General features: G+C 38.8%; 1 protein-coding gene and 1 pseudogene across 1 annotated transcript; one reads left to right on the top strand and one right to left on the bottom strand.

Moving 5' to 3' along the window:
- Positions 1-493: 493 nt before the first annotated feature.
- Positions 494-4,981, top strand: LOC132602438 (O-fucosyltransferase 19-like). The gene is made up of 8 exons (XM_060315312.1): positions 494-943; positions 1,681-1,753; positions 1,843-1,913; positions 2,580-2,668; positions 2,751-2,883; positions 3,221-3,453; positions 3,694-4,170; positions 4,283-4,981. The coding sequence occupies exons 1-8, from the start codon at positions 605-607 to the stop codon at positions 4,482-4,484; spliced, it is 1,617 nt and encodes a 538-aa protein (XP_060171295.1). The 5' UTR covers positions 494-604; the 3' UTR covers positions 4,485-4,981.
- Positions 4,982-6,258: 1,277 nt separating this feature from the next.
- LOC132602333 (proline transporter 2-like) overlaps positions 6,259-14,440 on the bottom strand; it is a 38,465-nt pseudogene continuing 30,283 nt past the window's right edge.

The raw sequence follows: 14,440 nt of genomic DNA, 5'->3' as shown, positions 1-14,440 counted from the left end.
TGATTATATTATAAATTTATTGATCCTTTATCGCGCGGTCAAATCTACTAGTATAATTTTAATACTGTGCATATATTTTATTTACATGTTAAATTTTTTGTTTATTTTTTAAAATTTTATGTTCATTCAAACACCTTCGTATAATTATAAAATGAAATAAATAAACTACTACAATGCTTTTTTTTCTTTCTTTTTAACCTTTAATTCCCAAAAGTTTTGCCTATTAATTCTTTAAACATTTTCCCCTCGAAGAAATTAAGTGCCCCTTTTATTTTCTGTGAAAACAAAATAAAGAAAAAGGTAAAAAAGAAGAAACTACTTACTCCACTACTCAACCTTAATTCGTAAATACCGCTTATTAGAATTTTACATTGGGTGCTTTGCCTCATAAATCGGAGCCATTTGTCACAAAAGAAAAGAAAAACAAAAGTGGAAATCGGCAATAACGGCAGAGTAATTAAACAACATGGGAATAAGGATGATGCCATTAACGTCCCCTAGAGGCTTATTATTCTCCTCTCCATTTCCATGTCTCTCTTCCACTTATAATCACCATATTTTCCCCTAACATTCTCATTTTTCCCATAATAATAATAAAAGAAAAATGAGCAATTCCCCGTTGGCCACGGGCACCATCACAACTCGTCGGAGACCGGTTGATTTTGTTGAATATGCTGAGGAAAATGGTAACGGAAAAGTTGATTTTAACACACAAAATGTGCAGCATAATATTGGCCATCATCATCATCATAGAAGAACATCGGTTAATTCAATATTGAGACCAGGAAGATATCTGAGCCGTTGGATTTTTGGTGTATTAATGTTACTTATGGTTTCTACCATGTTTGTGAAGATTATTCTGATACATATATTTCTTAGAGTCAATGCCACCATGACTTCCCATGATTTCTTGCAACTTCCACGTGACTTCATCCATGCACAGGTTTGTTTTATATGTGCATGGCTTTAATCTCAATTGTCATTCAAAGTTTTCTTTTTATTTGCCGTTTAATTTGTCAACAACGTTTGACCAACTTTGATTACATGAGGCAGGTACTAATTCAGGACTTGAACATTATGTTTCAAGTTCGGAATTCAATTATCACTATCTATTTTATTTATTGGGTTTGTTTGAAATCTATTAGTTCAATTTATATTTGCTTAGTAAAACATTTAATATAGAATGCGAGCTCAAATTACTGATTTCGGATCGATGAACCTATAAGTTACCTTCTATGTCTGCTCATACAACGAGGTTATGGTTGTGGCAAATATGGGAGTTTATGTAGGAAAAAGAGATATTCTTTAGCTAGAAGACGGAGTTACCCAAGGTAAATGAAGGAAATTCTTTATAGAAGATCATACTTTATTAACTGGAAGTGTCTACCTTTTATAGGTTTACAAACTCATAAAGATAATATCTATCAAGACTCCCACTTGACTAAAAAAAGGAAAAGACCATAAAAGTAACAACAAAATCAGAAAAAATAGCAACCTAACAAAGACTCTTTCAACTCTAATAAAGGACTTATTCAACTCACGGTAAACTTACAAAATAGACTTTTGAATCAATTCCCAACAGTTTACTTGGAGTATTGGCGCCTTTGTAGAGCTAAAGTATGTCTATGTTGTGAATGATATTGTACTAATCATAGGTTTTCCTCAATCATGTCTCCCCAGAATAGTGAAATTTGGACAAACCCCGGAAGTGATAAGTATTATAAATGCATCGATCGATCAAGTATAGAGACAAGTACGTATCCTTAACACTTGATATTTTGGCTTTGTTTGTTGGATTTTATTTGCACCTTTTAATTTAAGCAGTAATTGAAATTTTCTCAGGAGACAAAACTATCAGCAATGGTTATATTCTAGTTCATGCAAATGGAGGACTTAACCAAATGAGAACCGGTGTAAGACTTTATTACCAGCTTTTGGATTAATAGGGTTTTATTTTGTGTGCGTATGAGTAATTTTTCTCTACTTATAGGGTCAAATATTTTACACAATCAAGTTTGAAACTATCTAACACTAGACGTGATTAAATGATGTACCAAGGAAAAAGGAGGATAGGTAACCCGGTTTAACAGATCAGACTGCATTGAGCTTGAATTTCTTTATACAACGGAAATGAATTAAAGTCTTCTTTATTTATTTTGTGCCATATCTTATGATTTCTAATTTTCTATAAAGTAAGCAATGTTCCATTCATAATTCTGGAAAGCAATTTCTTACATTTATACACTTTATATTTAAACAACTATCAAATCAGTTAAATCAAGGGCAATAGCATAAATCAAACATGCCTGAAGTCTAAGAACTTTACCAGATCAACTTTATTACGGGAAGTTTTGAAGTGAAAAAAGTTTAAAAGTGGTAAACAATACTAGAACTTTATAAGCTAAAAAATTTGTTAATCCGGTTACAAACTGAAAATAAATAAATTCATGCATCCATGGGCTAGATGAATTTAATTGAACCAAAGTCTGAACTACTTGGTAGGTTTCATTTTTCTGTTTCGAGTCCTATAGGTGAAAACTACTAATTGCTCATCTTAATTTTACTAAACTTTGATGCAGATAAGCGATATGGTAGCAGTAGCAAAACTAATGAATGCCAGCTTGGTTCTTCCTTTGTTAGATCACAAATCCTTTTGGACTGATCCTAGGTGCAAATTATATATTCATACATTCTCCTGTATTTATTTGAAATAAAGTTGGATTTTTTTTTTTATTAATTCTGTTTTACAGTGAATTCAAAGATATCTTTGACTGGCAGCACTTTAGAAAAGCTTTGGAAGATGATATTGAAGTATTGGAGTCTCTTCCTCCAAGTGTTGCAAATGTGAAACCTCTCGTGAAGGCACCTGTTTCTTGGTCAAAGGCATGCTTCTTCATATTCCCAAAATCTCCATCAGAAGACTATCTGTCACAATTCCGTCACAAATTTGTGATGAAATTGTAACGGATACTTATTTTCGTCATAAATTTGTGATACAATAACGTCCATCCTTTCTGTCATAAATTTGTAACTGAATTGTGACAGATCATCATGTTTGTCACAAATTTTGTTCACATTGATATGAATTCTGTCATAAAATTATCACAAATCCGTCACGAAATTGTGATGAATACAATTTTGCATTTTTCATTTAGTGAATTAATGGTGAGTTTCTGCTTGGCTGATCATATCTAAATTTTTGTTTGCTACTTTAGTGCAGTCCAGTTACTATAGTAGAGATATTCTGAAGTTACTGAAAAGACACAAAGTAATAGAATTCACTCACACTGATTCGCGACTCGCTAACAATGGCATCCCAGATTCAATCCAAAAACTCCGGTGTCATGCCATGTATGAAGCGATTCGTTTTACTGAGGAAATCGAAGAACTTGGAACAAAATTAGTAAGCAGACTCAAGGAAAATGGTGAACCATATATAGCTCTCCATTTAAGGTACACGAATTAATGTCCCAAAACTTTTACATGCTCAGTATTAGAAAAACAGGAATTAGCGATAGACAAATTCTATAGCTAAACAGAAAAATTCGTCACTAATCCTATTAAGCAACAGATGATCAAAAAATTCTGTTAGGTGAAAACAATTCAGCAACGAAATTCACAGCTAATTCCAATATTTTTGTATTGGCTATCGATCATCATTACTGACTAGAAAGTTACATACATTCATGACAGATATGAGAAAGATATGCTGGCTTTCACAGGCTGCAATCACAATCTTACCAGAAAGGAAGCAGAGGAACTTCGAAAATTAAGGTACAAAACTAAGCATTGGAAAGAAAAAAGGATAAATGGGACAGAAAAGCGGCTCCAGGGGCTTTGTCCCATGACACCTCGAGAGGCTGCTATTTTTCTAGAGGCAATGGAATATCCATCCAACACTAAAATATGCATAGTTGCCGGAGAGATTTTTGGCCAAAATGGATTAAAGTCTCTTCAAGAAAGGTATCCAAATGTATATTCCCATTCCAATTTGGCAACAGAACAAGAGTTGAAGCCTTTCAGGCAAAGGCATAATCAGCTTGCTGCATTAGATTATATTATAGCTCTTCATGCCGATGTTTTCTTCTACACCTATGACGGGAATATGGCCAAAGCAGTTCGGGGTCACCGCCTTTTCCAAGGCTTTTGGAAGACTATCAATCCTGACAAGTAAAATAGAGATCAATGCTCAAGTTCTACCATTTATTTTCCTTATTGCTTGTGTTATAGCTAGTTACATAGTTTGTTCACTTCTTTGTTTGATATGTTAGACTTGTTGCAGGCAAAATTTTGTTAGACTTATTGATGAAATGGACAACAAGAAGCTGACTTGGAAAGAATTTGCAACTCAAGTTATGGGCTTACATGTAAACAGGACAGGAGCACCAAATGTTAGAGTTGTTGGGGATTCACCAAAACTGGAGGAAAATTTCTATGCAAATCCGTTCCCCGGTTGTGTTTGTCTCAGACCAACCCGAGAGTAATAAAGTCAAAAAGTAATTAACTGGACTAGGACGGGTGTGGAAATGTTTCGGACAAAAGGGACTGATGAGGAGCAGAAAGGCAAGAAAGTTATTCCTAATTGCTTATAGGCTTACAACGGCTAAACTCTCAAAAGCAGATGGAAAAGTCTCTGGAGAGTAAGATTCTCAGTTCACATCCACGGCACAGAGCCAACAGACTAAAGGCATATAAATTTGATGGGTTCAACTTTTAAGGTTCTTACACTGAACCAGTTGCACTTTGAAAATTATGGCTTCAGAATTTAATATTTGTTGACATTTTAGTAATTATTCACATGTATATCTATCTATACTCTGTCGAAAATATTATTCAATTGAACCATAAAATGTAAGGCCCATCTGCCTGCCTCTGCAACAAACCAGTTAACTCAGAGCCAGATCAGATCGCCTGTATATAATCTTCAGCTTGCCAGATCTTCAGTAATTGTATATCTAGAAATGGAAAAGCAATAAATCAAGTACAATAATTCAATAGACTGATGCTTACACAAATCAAGTTTACATCTCAGCCACCAGATTATTTAAGAATGTCAATTTTTTCTTATTAGTATATTTAAGCATGTTTTTATGTTCAAATTCTTCTTTTGGGATAGGAATTCAGGTTATCTTTGGTGTTTTAGCAACTTAGATGAAAAAATGTACAAAACCATTTTCAGTTTACTACATGCAATTCAATATTCTTCACATGAATTCCCTAATCGAATTTAGTGAGGCGAAACATGATACACTGAGATAGTTCAGTTAGAGGCAGACTCGGATTCAAGATTTAGACTTTCTGAGTTCAACCTTTATGCTCTCAAACTCATATTGCGATTATAGGTTCTACATTTTTTATATTTGTTAAAGTTTTAGTGATTTTCTATATTTATTTAATTTATGCACAGTGTAAGGAACGTTAACCCCTTGTATCCATATTGCATCTGCCTTTGAGTTCAGTACCCTCTAAAATGCCAGTATAAAAACACAAATGCAAAACAAAAGACAGAGAAGTAGGCGAATGCTGCCTCAAAAGTTTCCCAACTAATTTGCTGCAGATACTAATATAAGACCTACTACTAGCTAGTTAGAAAATAGTTCTGAATATAGAATATTTCTAGGATGGTGATAAGGGTCAAACAAAACGGGGGAATTAGACTTACTCTATCTTGACTATTAGTAATTGACTAATTGTTTTTCTTACCAGGATAGTTGTAATAATGTGGAGCATTTGCATCAGGTACACTCAATTAAGGCCAGGTTTTAGAGTCAATCTCTAATAATAAGTTGCAAACATGTTGGGGTAATTATATACCCTGCTGCTCATAACAATTCTTCTAGAATTAAGAGTTATCTTTCCTGGAAATTTCAAAAGAGAGCTACTTGAGAGCTGCATCAGGATTTACAGCAATTTATCTTGTATTTCTGCGCATGCTAAGCAGTTGGTTTTAGGGTTCGTCATTCATTTGTAACTATCCTCTTGATTAGAGTTCTGATACGCTACCAACTTTCGTCATTCAACACTAACTCTGGTCCCAAAGTCGAGAAAAAAATGTTCTCAAAATTCCTTTCACATTTCAACCAATCAATTTGAAAATTTATTAGAACGTCAGTTATCTGACTGCTTGGACAAATATTTACTTCTATAAGGAGGGAAATCATAACGCTCTTATTCAAATAGAGAAGCTACAATGTTTTTTGAATACAAGTAACACCCTGATCATAAGATACATCCTTATCCAAATAAACATCGAATGAATCATAAATCTGCGAATGCATGGTAAGTTTTTGAGTCCACAGCAATAAGTCTTACAGAAGCTACTAATGCAACAATAGCTATGCAACTCAAAAAGACAGTTTTGAACCAATGCCAGCTCTTTTATAACGGCGAAATCTTCTTTCTCATAGCAACAATGTACATGTGATTTGGAATAATAAATGTGAGTGGGATTGTACTGATAGCACCAGTCAAGCTCATGAAATCTCCGAGAAAAGGTAACAAAGCAGACAGGAAAATTGTAATCGCTAGGTAACCACCTCTAATTAATGTTCTGAATGCCAGGTTCCGAAAGGCCAGTGTGATGTGCCGCGAAATTACGGGATATTCGATGCTAATTCCTTAAGCTTTTGTGACTCGTCAAGCACTTTTGTTGTTACTTTTTGTATATATATGTTGTTTTGTAGGATAAGATGCCCGGAGAGCATAACGGAGCAAAACGGAGCAAAAATAGAACAAGCAGCACTTTCTGGCAGCACATGCTAGCAACACTTGCTGCAGCATGTTGTGCATGCGAGCAGCACTTGCTGCAGCATGTTGTGCATGCAACATCTGCGAGTAGCACTTGCTGCAGCATGTGCTGCACGCAGGACATTTTTGTCCACAATTTGTTTCCGTTTTGGAATGTTATAAATACTCTTTTCGGGTTTGTAAAACATTATCTTTGGCCATTCAACACAAGTTTTGGAGACTAGGTTCCTACACCACACTTTGGGGTTGAAGATTTGAAGATTTGGTTGAGCATTTCTTAAACCTTTAATTCATTTATTCAATTCCTTACTTTGTATTGTATATCTAAGTGTGTAGTATTTATTTTCTTCACTTGAATCTTGTTTATGGAAATATTCTATGATTAAAGTGTTGGATGAAACTCTTGTTTTTCTTATGTATTGAATGATTTTTATTGCTAATGAAGTGGGTCTTTGTTGATTTAATTAATCTTGTTCTTTAATGTTTCTTAAGTGATTAGCTAACCCTAAGACTCGCCCATTTACTTTGGTTGAGCTCGGAAGAGGAATCTAGGTTGGGAAAGATTAGTTAACAAGAATTTGGGTCATTAAACCCATCTACTAACTTGAGCTAGGAATAGGAAAGGTACTTGAGATTCAATTGGTTGTGCTTGATATCACACTCTAAGGCTTGGAAAAGCTTAGAGTGAAATTCATTGATTTGGTTGGAAGACTTTCAATGAGATTTTATAAACCATTATCTATTAACATAAACCCGCTCTTAGTTGTAATATCATAAAATATACTGGATCGTTACTTGAGAGTTCCTTGTATCCATGCTTGTGGCCATTGATCATTTTACTTGCTTTCTAGGTTAGTTTATATTTTTGCATTAGTTATAATTTTATCGAAAACCAAATTATTATCAAGTGTTTGGCTTAGCGTAGAAAGTGATAATTGCTTACTTGTTTAAATCGCCTAGCATATTGTTCCCCGTGGGATCGACCCCGACTCATAGTTGGGTAAATTATATTGCATACGACCGTGTACACTTTCTCTGTGAGAGTGGATTTGGATGTTATCAATTTTGGCGCCGTTGCCGGGGAACAATTTGGCGTATTTGGGTTAGTATGGGTGTCACGACCCAACCCCGTGGGCCGCGACTGGTATCCTAACTGGATACCCATACGTACCTACCTGACAGAATCGGCGTGCCAGACAGAAAATTCAGAATAAGCGTTCTCAGATTCAAACTAATACAAATGCAGCGCGCTCGGAATTATATATGTACATAAGCATACTGAAACTTTCACATAAGCCGATGAGGCTAACATAACGGACAGAGTCGCAAAATCGTACACGCCTACCTGAACAGATGTAACCCGTAACCCACATACATATCTACAGGCCTCTAACAGACATACAGAGTCATATGACGGGACAGGGCCCCGCCGTACCCAGAATTATCATACATACAGAATATACAGGTGTCATAAGATATATACCAAAAATATTCGCTCCGGATCAAAGGAGCTCTTCAAAATAGCAGAATCTGAGCCCTAGACTGGCGGCGTATCACCGGGTGCGTCTGTACCTGCGGGCATGTAACGCAGCCCCCGAAGAACCGGGGGTCAGTACGAAAAATGTACCAAGTATGTAAAGAAGAAACATAACAAACATAATCATAGTCTGAACCGGAAGCACAGAAATATAGCGGACAGAACCATAAATCAAACGGACGGACAGAATCATGGTCCAGACGGACGGGCAGAATCACAATCCATACGGACAGACGGAATCATAATCCATACGGACAGACAGAATAATAATCCATACGGACAGACAGAATAATAATCCATACGGACAGACAGAATCAGAATCCATACGGACAGACAGAATCAGAATCCAATCAGACAGACAGAATCAGAATCCAATCAGACAGGCACAATCATAATAGGGCACAGGAACGTGGTCGCCACTCCTGCCTTTGGCGCCACAACATATCATATTTCAGAAGATTTCATACCTTCGAACATCTCCGTCACATAACACATCATATCATAACCCCGGGAACAGATCACACGCCGGGAAACCGGACACATCATACTTCGTAACATATACACGGTAACCGGGGACGGACATATACCACAGTACCCCGGAACCGGACACATCATACTTCGGAATTCATACATGGGACTCGGCCCCTGACAAGGGACTCGGCGGCCCATCCGCACGATATAAACCGGCCCGGGATCCGGTGAAAAGAATCATAGCACATGCACGAACTGATTAATGAGAAACTACATACATACAGATCATTATACAGACCCAATCAAATTGAGGTAGGCCATATGGCGAGTCAAATCAGAGTATTCGGATAGTGTTCATAATATGCGCCTATATCCTACTTGGGAAGGCACGACAGATTATCACCGAAATCAAATTTCCAGATATCAAAACCATTTCGTAGGATTTATATAAAAATAGTCATATCATGATCAGAATAATAGTCCAGATGTTACTTTTGAAAAACGGACAGGAATAAGGCAATTTAGGTCATACAAGAGGTATCGGGGCTCCGTGGGCCCACCTCTGACCAGCCCAAGGCGACATATGTAAATTACTGATAATAGACCTTATGAGGTCATCCATAATCATTTGGAAGTATTCCGACTCCGTTTAGGAAAGTTCCGTACAAAAGTTCACTTTATAAGGAAATGGTTTCAATCGTACTGAAGGAATTGGAGCGGATTTCCATCTCGAATTCCGAGGAACGGAGTCGTATTCAAGGCTCGCGGCCGAGCCTATTACATTCAGAACATGCCTAAGAATAAAGGGGTAGGCTTTACATACCTCAATAACGCCTTATACTCGCTTAGCTTCACTTCCAATTTCGTCCAGAATCTACAAATGGTCAAGTTTGCCAAAAGTCAAATTCAAGCTTTTAAGATTCCATACTTAATCACATAATTGCCTACCGAAATTTCGGCAGCATTTCCCCTATATATATATCATCCCCGAGACTTAGCTCGGCTTAATTTATCAACACAGCAACCTAGAAACAACATCAATAACAACAACAAGCATTACAAGACACATAATATGGCATAACTAGCCATCTTTCCGGCATAACATAACATCTTCCATTCCGACCTTACCCTTTCAAACCAATCTTACCATTTTCATATTCCTCACTTATCAAGGCCATTACAACATACGTCGGAGGCATATCATACCATTTTCACAAGATATACATAGGGTATATACCATATACAAGTTTCCTACCTAAAGCATAATTCGCCCACAACTTCCAATCTTTTAGCAAGCATGTTCATGATATATTTCTATCTTCCAACTTCATCAATGATAATCATAATTTGCCTCTTACTACTTTCATTTCCATATTTACATAGGTTACAATAAGTTTGCATAATTTCCTACAACAACTTAGCAACCATTTTTTTTTTCCATGATAACAAAAACCATTATTCTTTCATTCACTTCACAACAACACAATTAACATACTAAATACAACAAATCCATTTCCATTTCAAACCCCTACATCACACGGCCACACATTATATTTTCCAACTTCCACTAATTCATTCAACTTTCACTTCCAATGCAATTTCTACCATAATCACAACTAGATTCCAACATGAATTCAAGTCATTATATACATGCAACATATGCATACACACGGCCAACTTCCAAACAACATACCCACTTTACAAACTTCCATATTTTCATACACTCTACTCAATTCTACATATTACAACATAAACCAAACTTCATAACATAAGAAAATGAATTAATTCATACCTTTTCCTCAAGTTCTTCACTAGCCACCAAAGTCACCCTTTTGGCCAAAATAATTATACCGAGTTGTAGAGAATCTTGAGCTTGGTAATAATCCCACAAGAATTGGATTTTTGAACCAAAGGAATTGGCTCCAAGAATTTTTCTTTCTTTTTCTCTTCTCTCTTTCTCTTACCCGAATTGCCTCTCTTTCTTTTCTCTTGGTTTTTTTTGTTTTCTCTTGAATGTTCTATAGATATAGATGACTTATAAGATAATTTATCACATGGAAAAAAATAATTCCATGGACTTGGGTCAATGTACATGGCCGGTTGGGCCTCCCTTTGTTGGGCCTTATTTTGTTTTTTTGAGTCCAATTGTTGGGATAAATATTGTAATTCATGGAACAAGTTTCCAAAATTCCAATTTTTGCCCTTGGCCTCCTTTCATAATTCCACACCAACGTATTCATAACCGACACATTCATACCAAGTAAGGTCCAAATATGGCCTTATTCATTACAAGTCAAGTTGTCTCAAATTTTTCGAATATACAAAAATACCGGATGTAACATCCTCCCCCCCTTTAAAACATTCGTCCTCGAATGTTAGATTGACCTCATGGGGCGTCATACTATTTCGGGAGGGTCCTTTTTATAATCTTCCTTTGTCGACTATTCGATACGGATTCTTTACCAATATGGCGGAGTAATTCTTCGCATTACTGACTCATATGCTCTCATAACGTGTTTTCTCATATCCCATATAATCGCTGGGCCATGAATTGTATTCTAGTAACAGAGGAATGCTTTTCGCTCTTTTACGGACGCTATGTCCCTTCTTCCTTTTCCTTCAAAGCTTTTCAGACATTATACTTACTATCACTTCTTCTCATACTCTTCGGTTCCTTACCGCATCCTCAGGATTCCACGTCGTACCAAACAGATTCAGAACTGGGATCGGACGCACAGGAGCATATCGGACGGATTCACAATCGGAGGCAAACGTACTAAACTATGGCGGACGGATTCGTAGTCAAAGTCAGATGTATGGGAGGGTATCAGACAGATCCGAGATCAGAGTCAGACGTACAGAGATGTATCAGACAGATTCGCAATCAGAGTCAGACATACAGAGATGTACCAGACGGATTCGTTATCAGAATCAGACATACAGAGATGTATCGAACAGATTCGTAATCAGAGCCAGACATACAGAGTTATATCAGACAGATTCATATCCCGAGTCAATCGGACAGAGGTGTATCAGACAGAAACGTAATCGGATTCAGAAGTATAGAGGCGTAATAGACAGAGCCTTATCAGAATCAGAGGTGCAGAAGTATAATAAATAGAGTTTTGATTAGAATCAGACCACTTCTATTAAGGCTCCAGTGATTTACGAAAATTTCCTTTTGTCGACATTTCATTATTCACCTCGACAATTATATCACCGATTATCTCATCGAAACCTGTTCACTCATTCATAAACTTGTTCGCCAAGTTGTCATACAAATCGTCTTACGTGTCGCTTATCGACTCTTTCAAAGATTCTGCTTATTCACATTTCTTATCCTTCATCTTTCCTACTATCCATACTTATTTTCTTTTCCAAATATCGTCGCACTAGACTAAGTGGTAACATAGCCGGAGTTTATCTATTATATATATTTTTGACAACATTCGTATCCTCGTCTCCGCTTCGTTTCATGTATTCGGTTTAGTAAAACCTTTCGTCTATCATAACATTAATCGCCGGGACTCGGCTCTTGATCCACATAATCACCAGACGAGAATCATACACATACATATACATTTACTAATATCTTACTTGCGAACGTCTCCGACTGTTATTCAAATTCGCTCAATTTCCCGAGCGGTATTGCACTTTTTCTTTTCGCCCCTTTAGTCCGCCTCGTTCTGCGTGACTCCTGTAAGGGCACTAGTTACTCCACACATCCTCCTTTCCTTTAGGTTACCCAAAATTTCCATTTATATATCATACTTACATTTATGAAAATTTTTGTATCCTTCCCAGGGGGTCACTCATCCCAGAATTGCCCTGGCCTTAGCACGCTTAACCTCGAAACTTTTATGCATTTTGACGCGTTAGGGCTGGTATAATTTCGTCGACAGCCCCGCACGACCTTTGTCACATAATTTAGGGCAGATCGGGGTCTTAATAAATTTTCGAAAAGCTCTCTTAGCGGGTCCCGCCCCGGGCTAAACCATACCATTATCATATCGCCTTTTTGAATCCTCAGTGTCTATCACGTTGACAATTATCTTACTCTTACTAATACCTAGAAGAAGAAAATCACCTAATATGATAAAGTATAGACCCATTCATACACATATCCCTCAAGAACAGATCACTAACATACCTGGGTGTGCACTTGAAGATGCTCCTGGGTCCTGCCGGCCGGTCAAAGCAAATACGCGGTTCGAAGGACTGCTGTAACCAGAAGCTGCGCCTCGCCCCCGACCACGACTCGCTGGTGCTGGCGCTGGTGCTGGTGCTCCTCGCCCCGTGGGGCGTATGGCTGCCGAAGGAGAAGACGAGCCAACAACTGACCCGGTAAGCTGGGCTGAACCACCTGGACCACCCCTATACGGACACTCTCTCATCGTATGGCCTTGTCGGCCATAAGAAAAGCAGGCACCAGTGGCACGATAACACTCACCAGGGTGACGCCTCCTGCAATAAGGACACCGAGGTATGGATGGCCCCATCTGATTGAAACTCCTATTTACTTGCGAACTCGAAGCCATGGAGTTCTGTCCCGAGAACTGTGGGGGCGTACTGTGTGCTGGCTGGGACGAATACCTGTCACCCTGCCGCTGAGAAAACTCACTCTGAAATCCCCCTGAGTACCCGGCCGATCTGGCTCTCTTAGGCTGGCTCCTGTCATGACCCCTATCAGGCCGACGTTCCCTACGCCGGTCCTCCATGCCCTGGGCGTATGCCTGCACCCGGGCAACATGCATCCCTGGCTGAGAAGCCATCGCCAAGCAACCATCGATCAAATAAGGGTCTAGCCCCATCACATACCGTTGCACCCTATCGGCCATCTCGGCTACTATAGCGGGTGCATACCTAGCCAACGAGTCGAACTCAAGGCTATACTCCCGAACACTTCTACCGTTCTGTTTCAGATGCAAGAATTGATCAACCCTGGCTCTCCGTAGCTCTGGAGGTAGAAAATGATCAAGAAAGACCTTAGTAAACTCGACCCATACTGCTGGGGGAGCATCGTCACCCCTGGATAGCTGCCAGGACTCATACCAGTTCGCCGCTACCTCATATAACCGATACGAAGCCAACTCGACGGACTCAGTCGGCGAAGCCTTAATCAACCGTATCGTGCTCTTCATCTTTCTGATAAACTCCTGGGGGTCGTCTTCAGGTTTTGTCCCGGAGAATTCTGGAGGATTACATGTCAAGAACTCACGAGCCCTGGAGCTTTCATATCTGTCCGCACGACCACCCCAAAATCCATGCCTGCGAACCTGCTCTGCCATCAGTGTGGTCAATAACTGAACCGCATCTCGCATAGCCCTGTCCTCCGCCCCTGGCTGTGGAGCTGGAGGCTCGGGCACTGGAACCCCGGGAGCTCGCGGTGGAGCCGCCCTCTGATGAGCAGCTGCTGCTGCTCCAATCTCCTCTGATAAGGGCGGTGTAACAGAGCCGGCTGACAGGGGCTCATCCTCAAGCGCTAACCGCGCACTGGCCCTAGTTACTTTCTGGGCCCGGCTGGTTGCTCCTACCTCAACCCCCGCCTTGCCCTTCTGGGCAGCTGTTGCTTTCCTCGGAGGCATCGCTGAAAACATAACAGATCGTTAGGAAGGGATCATCCTACTAATACAGTTCTATCGCACGATCTAAGATCCAAAGAAGGGTAACATCCTAGATGCCCTG

This window comes from Lycium barbarum, chromosome 1 (genome assembly GCF_019175385.1).
Source record: "Lycium barbarum isolate Lr01 chromosome 1, ASM1917538v2, whole genome shotgun sequence".
Taxonomy (NCBI): Eukaryota; Viridiplantae; Streptophyta; class Magnoliopsida; order Solanales; family Solanaceae; genus Lycium; species Lycium barbarum.
The sequence above is the reverse complement of the archived record's forward strand: the minus strand, read 5'-3'. Positions and strand labels throughout refer to the sequence as shown.